This window comes from Staurois parvus, unplaced genomic scaffold (genome assembly GCF_062004578.1).
Source record: "Staurois parvus isolate SC_StPar_1 unplaced genomic scaffold, SC_StPar_1.0 ptg000929l, whole genome shotgun sequence".
In the NCBI taxonomy this organism is placed as follows: domain Eukaryota; kingdom Metazoa; phylum Chordata; class Amphibia; order Anura; family Ranidae; genus Staurois; species Staurois parvus.
The window spans coordinates 2,524,090-2,541,032 of record NW_028318725.1 but is presented as its reverse complement, the minus strand read 5'-3'; the positions used below and the strand labels follow the sequence as shown (position 1 = coordinate 2,541,032).

At 39.6% G+C, this 16,943-nt stretch overlaps 1 protein-coding gene across 1 annotated transcript in view; it reads right to left on the bottom strand.

The window, feature by feature from the left end:
• Positions 1 to 216: 216 nt before the first annotated feature.
• Positions 217 to 16,943, bottom strand: part of LOC149441973 (tyrosine-protein kinase JAK2-like) — a 118,468-nt gene continuing 101,741 nt past the window's right edge. The window contains exons 3-5 of the mRNA XM_089656691.1: positions 13,583 to 13,706; positions 4,112 to 4,235; positions 217 to 402 (exon numbers count right to left, since the gene is read on the bottom strand). Of these exons, the coding sequence (XP_089512817.1) occupies positions 217 to 402; positions 4,112 to 4,235; positions 13,583 to 13,706 (434 nt within the window). The remainder of the gene's footprint in view (positions 403 to 4,111; positions 4,236 to 13,582; positions 13,707 to 16,943) is intronic.

The following is a 16,943-nucleotide window of genomic DNA, read 5'->3' as shown; positions in this document are numbered from 1 at the left end:
CATATTACTACTCAACACACAAAAGTATGACCAACACAGATCAAGGCATCAACCTTAGCAGCATCGTGGAGTCTCCCCCGCTGACTAAGCAGACTACTGGGGAGCCATTTAACCCAACTTGGCCAACCTCTCATTGAACTAAATCTGACCCGGTCAATAGGTACTATAGTTACCAACCATGAAGTTCTCTTGGTACATAAAAGTCCACATTAATCATCAACTTCCTGTTCGGGCCATAAATTCAGAGCTCCGGTTCCGCAGGCCTCTGTTTCTGGATCGGGCTCTGTGCGCTCTTGGTGGTCGAGGAGCCATGACAGGTGGAGCTCGGATGTCATCTGGCCACTCCAGCCAGTCTGGAGCTTCCACTGGTGCAGCTTCCAGGAATTGAAAAAGAGCAGGCTGCTGTAAAACAAAGGCATGACTATGTTTGCTAATAAGAATATGAAAGGGGTATACCCATCTGTAGGTAGCCCCTGAGGCTTGTATCCCCTCCAACAAAGGGCACACCAATCCTCGCATTTGCCTAGTATGTAATGAGGTCCGGATAGATCTCAATGTGCGCCCCGTCAAAGTCCAGTGGGCCATTCTGCCATGCCTTATGAAGAATATCTTCTTTTATGGTGTAAAAGTGGACTCGGCAGAGAACGTCTCTAGGATAATCTAGGCCTATCGATTTGGGCATAGAAATTCAGTGCACTCTATCTAATTCCAGTTCTGTATCAGGGGCCCTACCCAGGATAGTATTACAAATGGCCCAAACCGTGGTTCTAAGATCAGCACCAGATGTAGATTCCAGAATTCCCTTCAAGCGTATATTATTTCTCCGGCTACGATTTTCAGCATCTTCCAGACAAAGAAGAATGGTAGTAAAACATCTGCGTGAGGTGGCACAGTGGTCCTCTAAGGCCTTCAGGCGAGTATTAGTAGAGTCTCTCACTTCTTCCAGGGAAGTAACCCTGGCATCTATATGGGAAAATCTCCTGTCTGACCTCCGATATCTCCTTCTGCAGAGTACTCTCAATCCTCAGCACCATCGCTTCTAAGTCCGTTCTAGAGGGGAGGACCTCTATGTCCTGCCTGTTAAGTAAAGCTGAGGATAGATCTGAGCTCCGAGTCCATGGCCCAGTGCTGCTGGTCTGACCGTCGGAGGGATTCCAAGAACAGAGGGGAGGGTTCCCTTAGAAGTCGTGGGGTGGGTATGTTGGATAGTGGCACTGGCACATCTGCCGCTCTGCAAAGGGCTCGGGTCAGCCTCCTGTACAGGCCACTCCCGTTATGTATGAGCAGCCGGGCACCATCTTGGCCGTGCCGCGTGTGCTGCTGGAGGATGTGGCTGGAGAGAGATATCGATGAATCCCTGCCGAACAAGATAACCTGGAGTGTCCCAACTGTCTACGGCCTCTAGTCATGCGTGTGTCAGCCCCTTCCGCTATAGAAAACCCTCAGAATGGCCACAGAGGAGCAGAGCTCTCAGAGTTAGCAGCCGCACAGCAACATGGTCCAGACATGCCCCCTGAAAGGCTTTTAAAATGACAGTCTTTACGTTTTTATTTTTAACAAACTGTATTGTATCAGATACAGACTATTTGCTTCAGCTTTCGGTGTCTATCTTGTGTAAAGCACAGTGACAGATCAAGCCAACAGGTTTTTTTGTAAACAGACTCCAAGTGATCAAGATGACTGGCCATCATAGTCCTTATAATCAGGATCCATGATCGTGGGTTCCCAATTAGACGCATAGACCAATGGTTGTCAGCCTTAATAAACCATGTGCCACACAACCATGATTCTTACAAGCACCATATTCACCATATTACTGACCACTTCAACCTTCATACCAAAATAAATCGCAATGCATCTAAACCAGTCCCCTCATTATGGCAAAGGCAAAAGCTTGCAGTATCTTAACGTCCCCTTCTCACCACAGTGTGTAGTGTTAAGCAAGCAAATCAGTGAAAACACCAATAAGGCTTTTCCAAGTTCCACCTTATGGTTCAACATGCCTCGTACAACAGCAATAATGAAATATTTGTTTTGTAAGACAAGAAAAAATACAATTGTTGTACTTGGAATAAAATGTTTTTTTTGGAGCCCATTGAAGGACACAGGCATCAGAGGTATTTGGGCTATACTGCCACCTACAGGTGAAAAAAAAAAAGCAAACAGTGGCAGGATTTGTCAGCCACCAGGCCAGAAACAATCTAGTCCTTGGCGAGAGGACAATCAGTTTGTCCAGAGACTGAACCAATTTGTACCATGATAACAGAATTTTGAGTTATTGAGGTCTGGAGTAGAACTGGGCAAATGGGACTGCCTTGAAGGAGGCTACCATCAGCCTCATGACTCTCACGCATAAGAGAGAAGTCAGTCAAATCTTGGACAGAAGACATGTTGATGCTCAAAAAGCATGTGCAGAAGCCACTACTTACATGCCTGCTCCGCAGAACAACATTTCAACCAAGTGGTTCTCTGCATGTTCACAAAGAGGTGGCTTATTCGTGGAAATAAGACAGGAGACATCCATTAACACATCTATGCAGTAGTGTAGGGCAAACTGAATGAGATCCAAGTGCTCTATGAATAGGACGTTGGCATGAATAGAAATTTTATCCCTTTAATCCATTCTTATGATGATTGACAGACTAACATCACAGCCAATGCAGGTTGCAATTTAGGACCTGACAGAGAAATAAAGGTGTTTTAAAAGAACTTTCTTACTTTTATCCTTAGGATTTCATCCTCTACGGGAATGGTCAGTGCTTTATAAAGTTTTGACACTGCCAAACTAAAGGTGGGAAAAGCCCAATTCTCAATAGAGGACTCATCCAGCAGGTATTGGGCTGCAAAACATTTGTGAGGTTTAAATAGTTGAAAAGCAGTTTCCCAGTCTTTATACAGGACATTCTCAAGGGTCTAGGGTGTGCACCATTAAGGTTTTTGAAATCTTGGGGCATGTCAGGGTTTCCAGACTAGTAACAGCTCTAACAGAAGCTACAGGATGTTTTTCCATTTTTAAGATGGCACACACTGTAATTAGAGCTGAATTTGCCTCTTAAAACCAGATACACCTTACCTGATGGAGGAGCTCGTTTGATGGCTTTGAAACATTGGTTACACATAAACATTAAATAGCGTAAGACTTAACTTAGTGTACTGATAATGTACTGCATCATCAATCCTGTAAAACCATACACCAATATTATGCTATATAAAGTCAGAATGTCAAAAAATTACTAAGTGTAGTGGCTGGCTACCACCAACAAGGCAAGCAGCAAGAGAGGAAGCCACTAGATTATACCTCGTGATACTGAATGTTCAGATTAGTGTTTACAGTGTAAGTAAGCCTTGAGTTCCATGTAAATGTGAAAAAAAAACAAAATTTTAGGAAAAATTAAAAAAGGACAAAAAGAAAAAAGTTTATATAAGTAGTAAATGTCCACTGTAGACAATTTAATGCACTGCCTAACATTTGTATACACTGTGCACCAAGACAATATTTTTTAAACCTTCTCATTCTGTACACAACTCCCAGTGGGATATGTGCTATTTTAGGTTTTCTGCTCAGATTACTTTCCATTCATTTTATAGGTTTCATAGCACCTTAGTTGCAGATATGCTCATGGACTTTGGGGAGCAACACTACAGAAGATACAAAATATAAACAGTTAATATAGTATTGTACATATTTGCAGGGAGTGGCAAATCTGAGCTTGTGTAAAGGAAGCAGAAGCACAAAAATACTGCTCTGTGATGCAACATAATCTTGAAGCACAGCCAAAAAAAGTGTATGCATAGAATGGCCTCAGTTCCTTCATCCATCCTAGGCAAGTAACATGGGCAGATAATAACAAGGATAAGTAAATCAAGAAAACACCAGCTGTCCAACCTGTTTACACTCTATAATTAGTCAATGATTATTACAGTTCATGAAACTAATTGGGCCATGTTTATTAACAATGATGCTTACTTTTGTAAAGCTAAAGAGGTTAAGCAAATAACAAAATGCTAAAAAAAAAACAAAATCAAGTGAGAGCAGGAAAGAAAATGCAGAAAAAAAAGTGTTCTTTCCAGAAAGTAAATGGGCAATGTATGGAAACCACAAAGGCTGCACTCTTACCTGAGCAAACAAATAAGACATAACAAAGTCGTCTAGAATTGGACTCTCAGAACCCCTTGCAATTCCATAGCGAAATGCTCTGCTGCTTCCATTGCTGTACCACTGCGGGAAATAAAACCTGTAAAATCAAAGGTTTGGATAAACTCATTAAGCTGTTTATGACAGAAAGTTCCCTTTGCTATAAGAAAAAGCTAAAAATTATGTTAAAAGGGGTAGCTTTGAAAAAAGCATCATTTCTTTAGTCTCAGCAGGGAATCTGCTAAACTGCAGCTGTAAGATTCTCAATAGAAAACCACAAAACTAGCTAGACCACAGGATTCTGAGAGATTCTAACGACTCATTTACCACAATATTACTCTGAATTATTTAATTAGTAAACATTGTTAAACATGCTTCAGGAAGACAGATCTATATGAAGAAAAAAATAAAATTAAAAAAAGGGAGCCGACTTGATAGAACACTTGGTCTTTTTTCTGCCATCGCCTTTCTATGTAGCTTCTACAATTAAATCTGCCTGGTAAAATGCAGTGACCTACTGGTCAAATGTAGAGAAAGCACTAATTTAAGTACTCTTTAAATAGTTCCTAATAGCTTTGGGTTATTCACTGTCAACCAGGCACTACCAAACTGCCTAATGCTGTCAATTTAGGAAAGCATGAATAGTAGTATCACCCTTCTAGCTATGCATATAGACTGAAATAAAACTATTACAAAGTGATAGAAGAGAATTGCAAATATTTTTGCAGAGTTCACATCGATGTATTTCATCAATGTATTTCATGCATTTTGTATATACCGTATCTTGTGTTCAATTTTATGAGGAAATTTACAGCCATGTAGGTTCGGAGGAATAGGGAAACCTGCATTCCCTGCTCTTCATTAACACAAGAACGTTGATAGAAAAGTGCTTGCTGTTTCATGCCATTCACCTGATCCAGCTGACCTCTATACTAACAGATCAGAACAAGGTTTCTTTATTCCACACAGAGCTCTCTTATATTCATACATAAAATATGATATTCCAATATGAACACATCCTCAATGTCCTGCTTGTGAAATATATCACACATTTGTATAGAAAGAAAGCATCATTACTTTGGGGATTTTCTTTCCTACCTTTAATTTACATTTTGCCCCTTTCCGTTATCAAGGACATAGTAAACAACCTGAATTTACCTATTTAGAAAGTCAGTCAGGAAGCAATGAAAATGCCACTTGCAATCTCTCTTCTGTTTGGCCTATCGGTTACACAAAATTTGAACTATAAAGCAAATTTTCACACTTCCCTGTGCAGATCCACGTGGGCACAAAAACAAAATATTCCTACTTAGCAAAAGGAACCATATTTATCATCTGCTTCTAAATTAAGACGAGTAATTTGCGTCCCAAATGCTTGCACCCCCATAAAAGGTGCCTCCAAAAGTGAGGGTCTAAAGGCCCAACTCCAAGGAGAATTAAAAATCCTATATTGCACTCTGGTTGTCCCGACACTGAAAGAGTTAAATGCTCATTTGGGTCTTAGGGATGGGAAAAGAAGTATTAAGCTCCATGTACATCAGTGGGGCTTTTTTTTTCTTTTTCTAAAGCTTAAAAAATGCTGGGAAAAACACTGGTAATAGTGTTTTTTTAGTAGCGTTTTAGGAGCATTTGTGTCTTATTAGCGATTTTACAGTACATGTAGAGGTGAAAAAAAAAAAAAGCTCAAAAAAAAAAAAAAAACTGTCAGGAGCATTTTAGTAAAGTTTTGCAACGTTTAACCTTTTTCTTTTTGCTGGAAAAACGCTCCAAAGACTCTAAGAGCAGAAAAAAAATTGTTGTAGACACTGAAGCCCAAAAAACAGCCTAGAGTAGAGTAGTGTGCATGGACACATAGGATAACACTAGCTTCTAGCAGAAACAACTGCTGGGACCAGTCTAGCAGCACAATGGGAGCCAATGGGATCTGAGGATCAAATAAAACAGCTTTTCTTTATCCATAAGACAGAAATGAACATTTCATTCTTGCAGTGAGGGGACAGCCGTACTGCAAGGGAGCACTGTACCTTTTCCTGGAGTTCAGCTTCAAACTAAAAAGCTAAATACGGAAATATACTGTATATATTAAAAGGTAGCTACAGTGCCTTGAAAAAGTATTCATTCCCCTTGCAATTTTCCACATTTTGTCGTGTTACAACCAAAAACGTAAATGTATTTTATTGGGATTTTAGGTGATAGACCAACACAAAGTGGCACATAATTGTGAAGTGGAAGGAAAATGATAAATGGTTTTCAAAATGTTTTACAAATAAATATCTGAAAAGTGTGGCGTGCATTTGTATTCAACCTCCCTTACTCTGAATCCCCTAACTAAATTCAAGAGGAACCAATTGCCTTCACAAGTCACCTAATTAGTAAATAGAGTCCACCTGTGTGTAATTTAATCTCAGTATAAGTACAGCTGTTCTGTGTAGCCCTCAGAGGTTTGTTAGAGAACATTAGGTAACAAACAGCATCATGAAGGCCAAGAAACACACCGGACAAGTCAGGGATAAAGTTGTGGAGAAGTTTAAAGCAGGGTTAGCTTATAAAAAATATACCAAGCTTTGAACATCTCACAGAGCACTGTTCAATCCATCATCAAAAAATGGAAAGAGTATGCCACAACTGAAAACCTACTAAGACATGACCGTCCACCTAAACCAGTAATGGGCAAACTACGGCCCGGCGGACCTTTTAATCCGGCCCGCGGAGCTAGGCTCCTCTCACAGTCCGCCCTGAAGACCGGTATGAGGATCTGTCCCCCTCGACGTATCTGCGCATGTGCCGGAGATCGCCGATCGGCTGCTAATGCCTGAAACTGGCACATGCGCAGATACGTCGAGGGGGACAGATCCTCATAGGAGACAGATTTTCATGCTACTCCGGAACGGCGCGGGAACACGGCGAGAGGAACGCGCGGAGCAAAGGTAAGTGAATTGACACAGGGGGGACTTGGGGACTCAATATGGGGGATGAATTAATATGGGGAATGAATTACTATATGGGGGATGAATTACTATATGGGGGATGAATTACTATATGGGGGATGAATTACTATAGGGGGGATGAATTACTATAGGGGGGATGAATTACTATAGGAGGGATGAATTACTATAGGAGGGATGAATTACTATATGGGGGATGAATTACTATATGGGGGATGAATTACTATATGGGGGATTAATTACTATGCTTACTATGGGGGAATATTACTATACTTACTATGGATGACACATACACATCATTCATCTACTCTTGGTCCGGCCCCCGGGTCCAATATATGAACCCATTGCGGCCCTCAAGTCAAAAAGTTTGCCCACCCCTGACCTAAACTGACAGGCCAGACAATGAGAGCATTAATCAGAGAAGCAGCCAAGAGGCCTATGGTAACTCTGGAGGAGCTGCAGAGATCCACAGCTCAGGCAGGAGAATCTGTCCACAGGACCACTATTAGTTGTGCACTCCGCAAACCTGGCCTTTATGGACCCGGTTGAAAAAGGCTGGTTTAGTAACACTTCCAGGTCGTGTCCCTCCCCCAGCCTTTGACTAGGCAGTACAAGAAGAAGCGGAAAACTGATGAGCTCATCTTTGTCAGTTAGCTCTCTCCACCTATCCACATGCTCATTACACCACAGCAGTCTGCTGTACATGAACTGCAAGAGGCTCAAGTATATTTTAGGTAGTGAACACTTAAAAGACATGTAATTATGCATTAATAAATATGGAGCTGTACCATTTTGTATATTTCCTACCTACATCTAAACTCTATCAACACAGAAAGGTTTCTTCACAGTGAGAGTGGAATAGACTCCCTCAAGAGTTGGTTCTGACCAGCTCAGTGGATTGTTTCAAAAAAGGCCTGGATTATTTCTTAGATACACAGAATATAACTGGATACTAACATTTATAGGTAAAGTTGATCCAGGGAATATCCGAGGGGGATCAGGAAGGAATTGTTTTCCCAGCAGGAGAAAATTGGATCGTGCTTTGCTGGGGGGGTTTTTTCCCTTCCTCTGGATGAACTGTGGGTATAGGATTATAACTTGTTTTTTTTTTATGGTTGAACTGGATGGACTTTTGTTTTTTTTTCAGCCAGACTAATTATGTAACTATGTAACAATATCATATACAGAAATCACTAAAAACTTAAAGGAAAACCTGTCAAGAGCCCCACAGAAAGGTGATAAAATCCAGACTACGTCAGGATAAACTGCAAAGAAAAGCACATTTTTATTTTGCAAGCTACACCTTTCCACATGTGTGAGAAATTCCACCATGGTAGACAGTATTATAAATGGTAGTCTAAATAGCTTCCATAAGTGTACAGAAAAAAAAAATCTCATTCAGCCTCAAGTGACATTACTGTACATTAGTGAACACTGGCCAGCATGTTCCACCAACTCCTAATTTCTTAAATAATCACATGAAGTGTTTCAAGTGCTTTATGTTTAAGGCAAAGTAACATGTTTGCTTAATAGCTGAGGCCCTCCAATGCGATGTATGACCTCTCCTGCCAGTGCTCTATCAAATACCTGGAACTTCTCGGCATGGAGGAGCGTATGACCCTGAGCCATCTCTCCCACATTGAAGTGCTTTGCGCCTCAGTGATGAATCACCAGGTCCCTGTGCCTTTACACTTCAATTGACAAAGAGCAGGGTCATTTTAAACCAAGCTTGCCACAAGAGAAGCATGGAGATTGCCGTTGCTGGCTTAGCCATTTAAAAAAAATTCTAAGTGCATGGCTGTCATGCGGATCCAATGACTTCTCTGATACAAAACAAATTCATCTCAGAGTGAGAGATGAGTGTTTAATTTCAAGGTGATGTAAAATGAAATCAAACCAGTAGAACAGCATATCAGCCAGGCAATTAATTTTTAAAAAAGAAATACCACGTCTGCCAGGGCACTTAATTCTAAGCTCAAGGTATACTAGCAAAGGACATGCAAAGGGTGGTTAATCAACGAGAGCTGAGGAGAGAGACTGGGAAAATTCAGTCCTTTGAGCTTGATGGCTTAAAAAGTGGACCCACAGCCCTCTGTTTTTTTTTTAGATATTCATGTGGCAAAAAACAGTGAAATGTAAATAATCCTAAAAATATCTCAATGTTTTAAAAACAGTTTATAAGTATATACATAAGGGTATCTCTATTTGCTCACTACATAACCTGGCTTGGCCCTCTTTTCCCACTGATAAGGTCTGTCTGACTGAAAACAAAGCAGACTTCCTGCAGATATGTCAAACACCCACAGTGTGCATAGTATTTAAACACCATGTCACCTTTGCCTAGGCTGTAAGTTACATGATGGAGCTCAAAGCAAGCAATGCTTTTCAACTAAGCAGGAACTTTTGTACTCAATGCATTTTATTTAAGAATACCTTTATGCGCCCTGTTGATTCATGTGACAGGTAATATTTAAAGTAGTGTTTTCACCTTAATCATTTTTGGCCTTTCGTTGCTCCTGATCTCCTGCAGCCACTTCCTGTCTACAAACATGCATGCTTTTTGTTATTTAGAATTTTATATTTTGCTCTATAGCAAAGTACATGGTACAGAACAACAAATAGTCTGCCAAGCATGGCAAAACAATGACAGTCATTACAAACATGCATTTTATGTCTCCATCCCAGGAGCGGACTGACAACTCATGGGGCGCCCGAGCAATAGGGGATCATGGGGCCCCTGTGTCCTTGCCCAAACTCAAAAAAGTCTATGAAAAAGGTACCAGGGGCATCTCATGGGGCCCCCTACTGACCCCAGGCCCTTGGGCAGTGCCCAAGTTTCCAAATGGTCAGTCCGCCCCTGCTCCATGCACACTAGCGTGTTATTTTAAGCTGCTAGAAGCAGTTATCAGCAATTTTTGTTTCTGCTCCTAAAAGCTAAATAGTGTTATCCTATGTGTCCATGCACACTACTTTAGACGTTTAGTGTTTTTTTTTTTTTAGCTTTGGCATCTAGGAGCAGGAAAAAAAATGTTTTTGTAGAATTTTTGGAGTGTTTTGCCAACAGAAAAAAAAAAAAAAAACTAAACGCTGCTAAGCGCTACCAAGACGCTTCTAACAGCATTTTTGTTTCCTACATGTACTGTACAAACGCTAATAAAACGCTAATGCTCCTAAAACACTACAAAAATGATATTACTAGAGTTTTTTTCCAGCATTTTTGAGGTAAAAAAAAGGCTAGTGTGCATGGAGCCTAACAATGGCTGCATTGCATTTCTCATGGTGGCTTTCCTGATGAGAACAGTCAGACACCCAATTATCAGGATGACTTCACAGCAGAACAGTTAGGAAGTGCCTGAACAAGGATTTTCATGCCACTGCAGTGTGTGTGCCTTTAAAGGTGCAGCGGGGTTGGTATTCACAATGGATAGCACCAGAGCACATTAATGCAAGCAATGTATGTTAAAACAATGCCTTAAGTTTTGGGTAATGATGGGAGAGGTTAGTACGTCATGAGGTCCCCTCTGGGCAGGCTGGAAACCTTGTGGAAAGGTCACAAGACATAGTCCAGCAATACTCTAAATGTGTTAGTTCTTTGCAATTTAACCAGCTGTTGTGAGAATAGGGCAAAATCAATTGTTGACTGCACTGTCCCCTTTAAGTAATACCCAACAATAGAATACACAGTGTAACTTCCTGAAATTTGTGCAAAATACAGAAACACAAAGTCTAAATGGTGAAGTGTCCCCAAAAATATGAAAAACAATGTGCAAATATTACAAGTACCACGTAAAAAAATATTGCATATAAAAAATCAAAAGTGTCCAGTGCTATAATTTCATATAATAAAGAGAGTCTGTCGTGCTCGCAACTTAATGCACTCAGAATAAACATTTTCAATTTTTGTTTTACAGCTCAGTACTCCACTCTGTATTATTGAGCTTTTGCTGTGTGCAATGTCCCATAGACAACAATGCATCTCATTTCAGATCAGTAAATAAAACTCAGCATTGTTTTACTCCCATGTGCAACAGGCCTAATATATGGCATAACACAAAATGTTGCTGCTGAATAATGTTTGTTGAGTAGCGATTGCTTGTGGTAGAAAGATCAAAACATGGACACACAGATTGGAGGAGAGATTTCATTTAGAACATAAGCATTGTTTCTTGGATAAACTTTGCTCATGGATTTTGTTGCATGTGAGCTTGTTTAACCACTTCAAGTCTAGACACTTTTACACCCTTCCTGTTCAGGCCAATTTTCAGCTTTCAGTGCTATCACAGTTTGAATGACAATTGCGCGATCATGCAACACTGTACCGATATGAATTTTTTAGCTTTTTTTTTTTACATACTGTCAGCCTAGCAGTACAGTGTCACCATGGTGACACTGTACTACATGTGGGGGGTGATGATTTGTTTTTTTACACTGATTGCTTTTACACCCATAAAGGCTGTAAAAGCAATCATTTCTCCTTCTCTCTGGCTGCATTCTTGCTGTGTGAGCTGTGATTGGTCACAGCTTGTCACATGGTACAAGGCTGTTGTGAATAGCCTTGTACCACGTGACCTCTGATCATTCACAGATTTCACACGTAGTAAGCAATGATGTCAGAAGTGACATCTTGCTTACTACTCTGCATGTGATCACTGATTGGCCAATCAGGGATCACCTGATCGGGACATCGCACAGAGGTCCCGTACGACGAATGGTGTTCCACTGTGTCCGGATCACACAGCGGGAACCGGATTGCGGTGCTGCGTGCTCCCAGGGAGCGTGCACAAGCGGTGGGTGGGGAGGCCGTTTATAAACGGCCACCAGACCCTGCACTGCCACCGTCTGGCCGTTTATATACAACGGCCGGACGGGAGGTGGTTAAATATATGGGACACTTTACTCATTGGAATGCACTGGAAACTTTATCCGCTTGAGCTCCAAAAGATTTTACCCCCTTAATGGTCAGGCCATTTTTTGCTATTCGGCACTGTGCTATTTTATCTGGTAACTGCGTGGTCATACAATGCTCTACCCAAACAAAATTTATATCATTTTTTTTCACACAAATAGAGCTTTCTTTTGGTGGTATTTGATAACCACAACTGGATTTTCTATTTTTTACGACATAAATTAAAATTAAAAAAAATAAATATTTCCCCCCCTTTCTGCTATAAAACACAAATAAAAAAATTAAAAAATAAAAATCTAAATTCTCCATAAAATTTATCCAAAAAGTATTTTACTACGTCTTTGGTTAAAAAAAATAAAATCCCAATAAGTATATTTTGATTGGTTTATGGGAAAGTTAAAACACCTACAAACTATAGTATATATATTTGTGATCAGCAGCTTATAAAAAGGGACTGTAACAGTGCAGCAGGCAATCTGAAACTAACTGACTAACATCACCAGTGACATTAATACAGGGATCAGACTATACACTGTCACTGTACTATTGTTGGGTAAGACTAAAAGGGGATGGTGCAGTCACCAGCTATAGGCTATATAGCTTTTTAGTGACAGCAGCTTTCCTTTTGTCAGATATTTGTTTATATATACACCCCTTGAGGGTTAGGGACTGATGTTCATGTACAATATATATATATATATATATATATATGTAAAGCGCTGCGCTATATAAGTACCTGAAATAAATAAATATATAAAAAAAATTTCTTACGTGGCACAGACTTTTGGTTGGTATCAAAATCAAAAGTTCTTAGCATATTTTCTGTTCTGTTTGAATGTTGTGGGATAGCTCCCGAGCTGGGCTGTGTGCGTCCCTAGATGCACACAATGTGGCTTGGCCCCACCCCTTCCTCACAGGATTTGTCCAATAGCAGCAGCAGCAGCCAATGGCCCCTGCTACTCTCAGAGCCTCTTGTGCGAGCAGGGAGTAAAGAGAGACCAGATGCAGCCGGGTACAGCTCTGGATAAAGAGGACTCAGGTCAGTGTTTGGGGGGACACATAGCAAGTGTTAAACTGTTTTAATTGTAATGCAGTGAATACATTAAGGTAAAAACCATTTTAGCTTTAGAACCACTTTAAATAAACAGTCATTGGTATAAGAAACACATTAAGTTTCTTTTCATAATTAAAAAGCAGAACTTGAGAAAAATAAAATACTGCCACAATAAACGCATGAAATCTATCCTTACACCATCTTCCGACAATCCCCTGCAACTGAATACAGGCTAAAACGATGGGCGATTATGGATTGTGAGCCAATCAGGTCCCATTGCAGTAAACAATATTGCTATGTTGTCAGATATCAGGAGATGCAAAAAAAGGTGTTCACATGAGAGGGCATTGCACAGGGAGGAACTCAGCAATGTGATAAAGCTCTTGCACAGTACAATAACCAGTCATGTGATACCATAACTTAAAAAGCTTAAAAATCTCATATATATCTAATTGGCTACAGTTCCACTCAAAAACCACAAGTAGTTATTTATGAATAGGGAAAAGCCAACCAGGCATTTAAACATAAAGCAAAATACACACCTTACTCGAAATTTAACAATTTGCTTGCTTGTTTCATCCACAAGGAAGGTATGATTAGGAGGATACCATATTCTGTCAGTCTCATTCATTAATGCGAACAGGCTATAATAAACTGGTGTCACACCTGTAAAGAAAAAGAAAAATATATATATATGTATACTATATAGACACACACATATCATATTTGGATAGCATTTATGGTAAAATACTATATCATTTCCTCACCCAAGTCCAGACAGCAAATGGGTGAGAATAGGGTAGACGGGAGCAGTGTCCATTACTTTTGCCTTGGAGATTGCTTTTTAAAAATGAGCCACCCTTGATACATCTCTCCATTGCATTAATTTGTATACATAATGTAATATCTGCTAAATGGTATTGCAAACACGAAAGGTAGAGATGAGCTGTTAAATGTTATCACAACCACCAAGGCCTTGCTCACACAGGCTTCAGTTTATATAAAAGCAGTGTGTAAAGCAAGCTTTTGCAACCCTTGACAAAGCTTTGGGCAAGCTTTATTGAAGTTCTACTATGGAAATGTTAACAACTTGCCTACCAGGCTCATTCTGACATTCCTCACCTACATGTAAAAAGTATAATTTTTTTGCTAGAAAATAATTTAGAAACACAAATAATATATATATTTGAAGCAAAGACCCTAGAGAATAAAATGAAGGGTGCTGCAATTTGTATGTCACACTGTAATTGTGCAGCGGTTTTTCAAACGCAAATTTTTTTTTAAAAAAATAACGCTTTATTGAATTTTAGTGAACACAAACAATATAATACCAAATTTTTTAGTAAAATATCAAAGATGATGTTACGCCAAGCAAATAGATAATAAACATGTCAAAACTGAGCACCCCCATAGAATGGCAAGAAATTAAAAAACTTTACAGTTTTTTTTTTACACTACCTATTTTTTCCTTTTTGATCACTTTTATTGCTCTCAGAAAGGAAGAACGACATCCCTTCTGATAGAACAGGCCATGACAGGCCATGACAGGTCATGTTTATGGAGAGATCTGGGGTCTATTAGACTGCCAATTAAGCTGTTCTGATACAGATGGGTCAGTAAACACAGAACCGAAACCGGAAGCGAGTAAATCCTTGTCGCTTCCGGTTTCTGACGTCACATGGTGGGAGGAACAACATCAGTTCTTCCCACTGTGTCCAGGGCAGCCGATAGTTGTATCTTTACCGGACTTCCCAATCGCATGGGAGAGCTCATTAAAGGCGGTAGGAGGGGGGTGGGACCCCCTTCGTCAACCTATAAAAGTAATCCAGCAGCTGCACTGCCCTTGTACAAGCTGAAGCACATGCGAGCAAGGCTAAAAGACAGACTTTAAACAGTATGTTCAGACAAAACTTTTCTTTTTGTTTAATTTGGAAAGTTTAGGGGAGGATTAAGCCCCCATTCACACCAATGCCATTTGTCATGTGATTTGACAGTCAACTCCAGTGACACCAACTTGCACAGATTTTGAAAAAGGTTTCTGAATTAATTTGGGCGATTTCATATGTGACTCACATTGACATCTGTGCATGAAGTAGCACAGATGTCAGCAAGCCACGCATGAAATCGCACTGACCGGCAACTTTGAAATCATGCTACTTCAGCTGAAGTAGCACGATTTTAAAGCCACATTGAGTGTGAACTCGTCCTTTTGTATTTTTTCTGCTCTTTCGAACACCACCACAGACAGAAATAAAATTGCTTTTTTAAGGAGAGCAGGGGAAGGTTAGAACACTTGTCAGATTATTTATTGCTGTTTGGTTTAGCTCTTCCTGTCTGGTGATCCTGCTGTCACTGTAAGCAAAGGTAAATCTCTCCAGCAGTGCCCCCCAATAGCAATAAAAACCCAACAAACGTTGTAATCCTTCCCCGATTTATCCAAAACTAACAAAAGGTTTGGCTAGACAGACTCTAAGTATAATTCTCACAGGCGTACTTAACTTGCATTGTTAAGTTTCATTATTTATCCATGATGTTAATTAAGAACTGTGCTTATATTAGAATTTAAAACATAATAAGAATCATTACTAATGCTTTGCAACTGGGTGTAAAGGTTATATTTACCTAGAATGTTATTTAAAGCCCAACTCCAGCCAAAATATTATTTTTAAATTGTTGAGAGAGTAGGGAAGGCATAAAGCCATGTCAGATTTTTACTGCAGTCGTGTCCAAACTGAAAATATTTTCTCTGATTTCCAGTAGGGACCAGGTGATAAAACTTTTCAGCGGGAACGCAGACTCTATCATTAATTGTTTCCCCCCCCCCCCCAAGTAAAATAAGGTTACGATTATTAATATCTGGGTTTTCCTGTTTCGGTAATGGCTTTCCATTTCTCGTACTGCTGTCAATGGGGCATGAAGTGAGCAGAAATCTAATTTCACAGACAGCAGTAAATATATGACAGAAGTATTTTTTGTTCCTATGTCTATACAAATTTAAAAAAAAAGGGACAGACTGCTAGAATTCGAACCAATAGAAAATACCAGATAGCACATTCAATATGGATGCATTGTGATTGGTCAATAGTTGCTGTGAATACATCTTTAACTCTTCTTTTAACCTGTTTGAACTGTAAGATGTATCTCATTTTTTTACCACTTACAGCAAAACATTGGTTTTGTTACAAATATACCATTCTAAAACCTTGAAGAAGAAAAAATAGTTACTGCGAAAACAGTACACTGTTGTTACAATTATATATAGGTTTATGGCTTGACATTTAAATTCAATTTAATAAATTAAAAAGTTGTTACAAATAAATCAAGGTTTATTGTCTGACATGATGTGCCTGTGTTGAGAGATTTAGTATATAGGCCAGTATGTTGAATATGAGTGCTGAAATGTATTGGGTAGTTTCTAGGTGATTTTAAATGTTTTGGGTGTTTCTTTTTAAATTATGCCTGATGACAAAGTAATTATGGAATATTATTTCCAACATTTTTGCGCGGTATATTTCAAAGGGGTTGTGCAATTTGAGGCAAACCATATAGGATGTTTGTGACACTGCTCACAGTTTACACTAAATATTCAGAAAAAAATCCATAGCCATGAACATCATTTTGATTTTACATGGGTGTGACAGGCCACAAACACAAACTGCTTTGCAGTATATGCAGATTTTACAATCTTGCACAATATAAGAATTCTTGGCAGACCTTTGCTGTGCCTACGTGCAGCTAAACCCAGGAGTTGCTCATAACAATTAGCAATACAGAAATAATGACTAATAAAAAAAAAAAAAAAGCTTAACAAAAGCACAAGCATTTTATATGCAAGACATTTTGTTAACTTGCTTTGTGTGACGACTCTCAATGTATACACAATATCTCATGTATACCATCTGC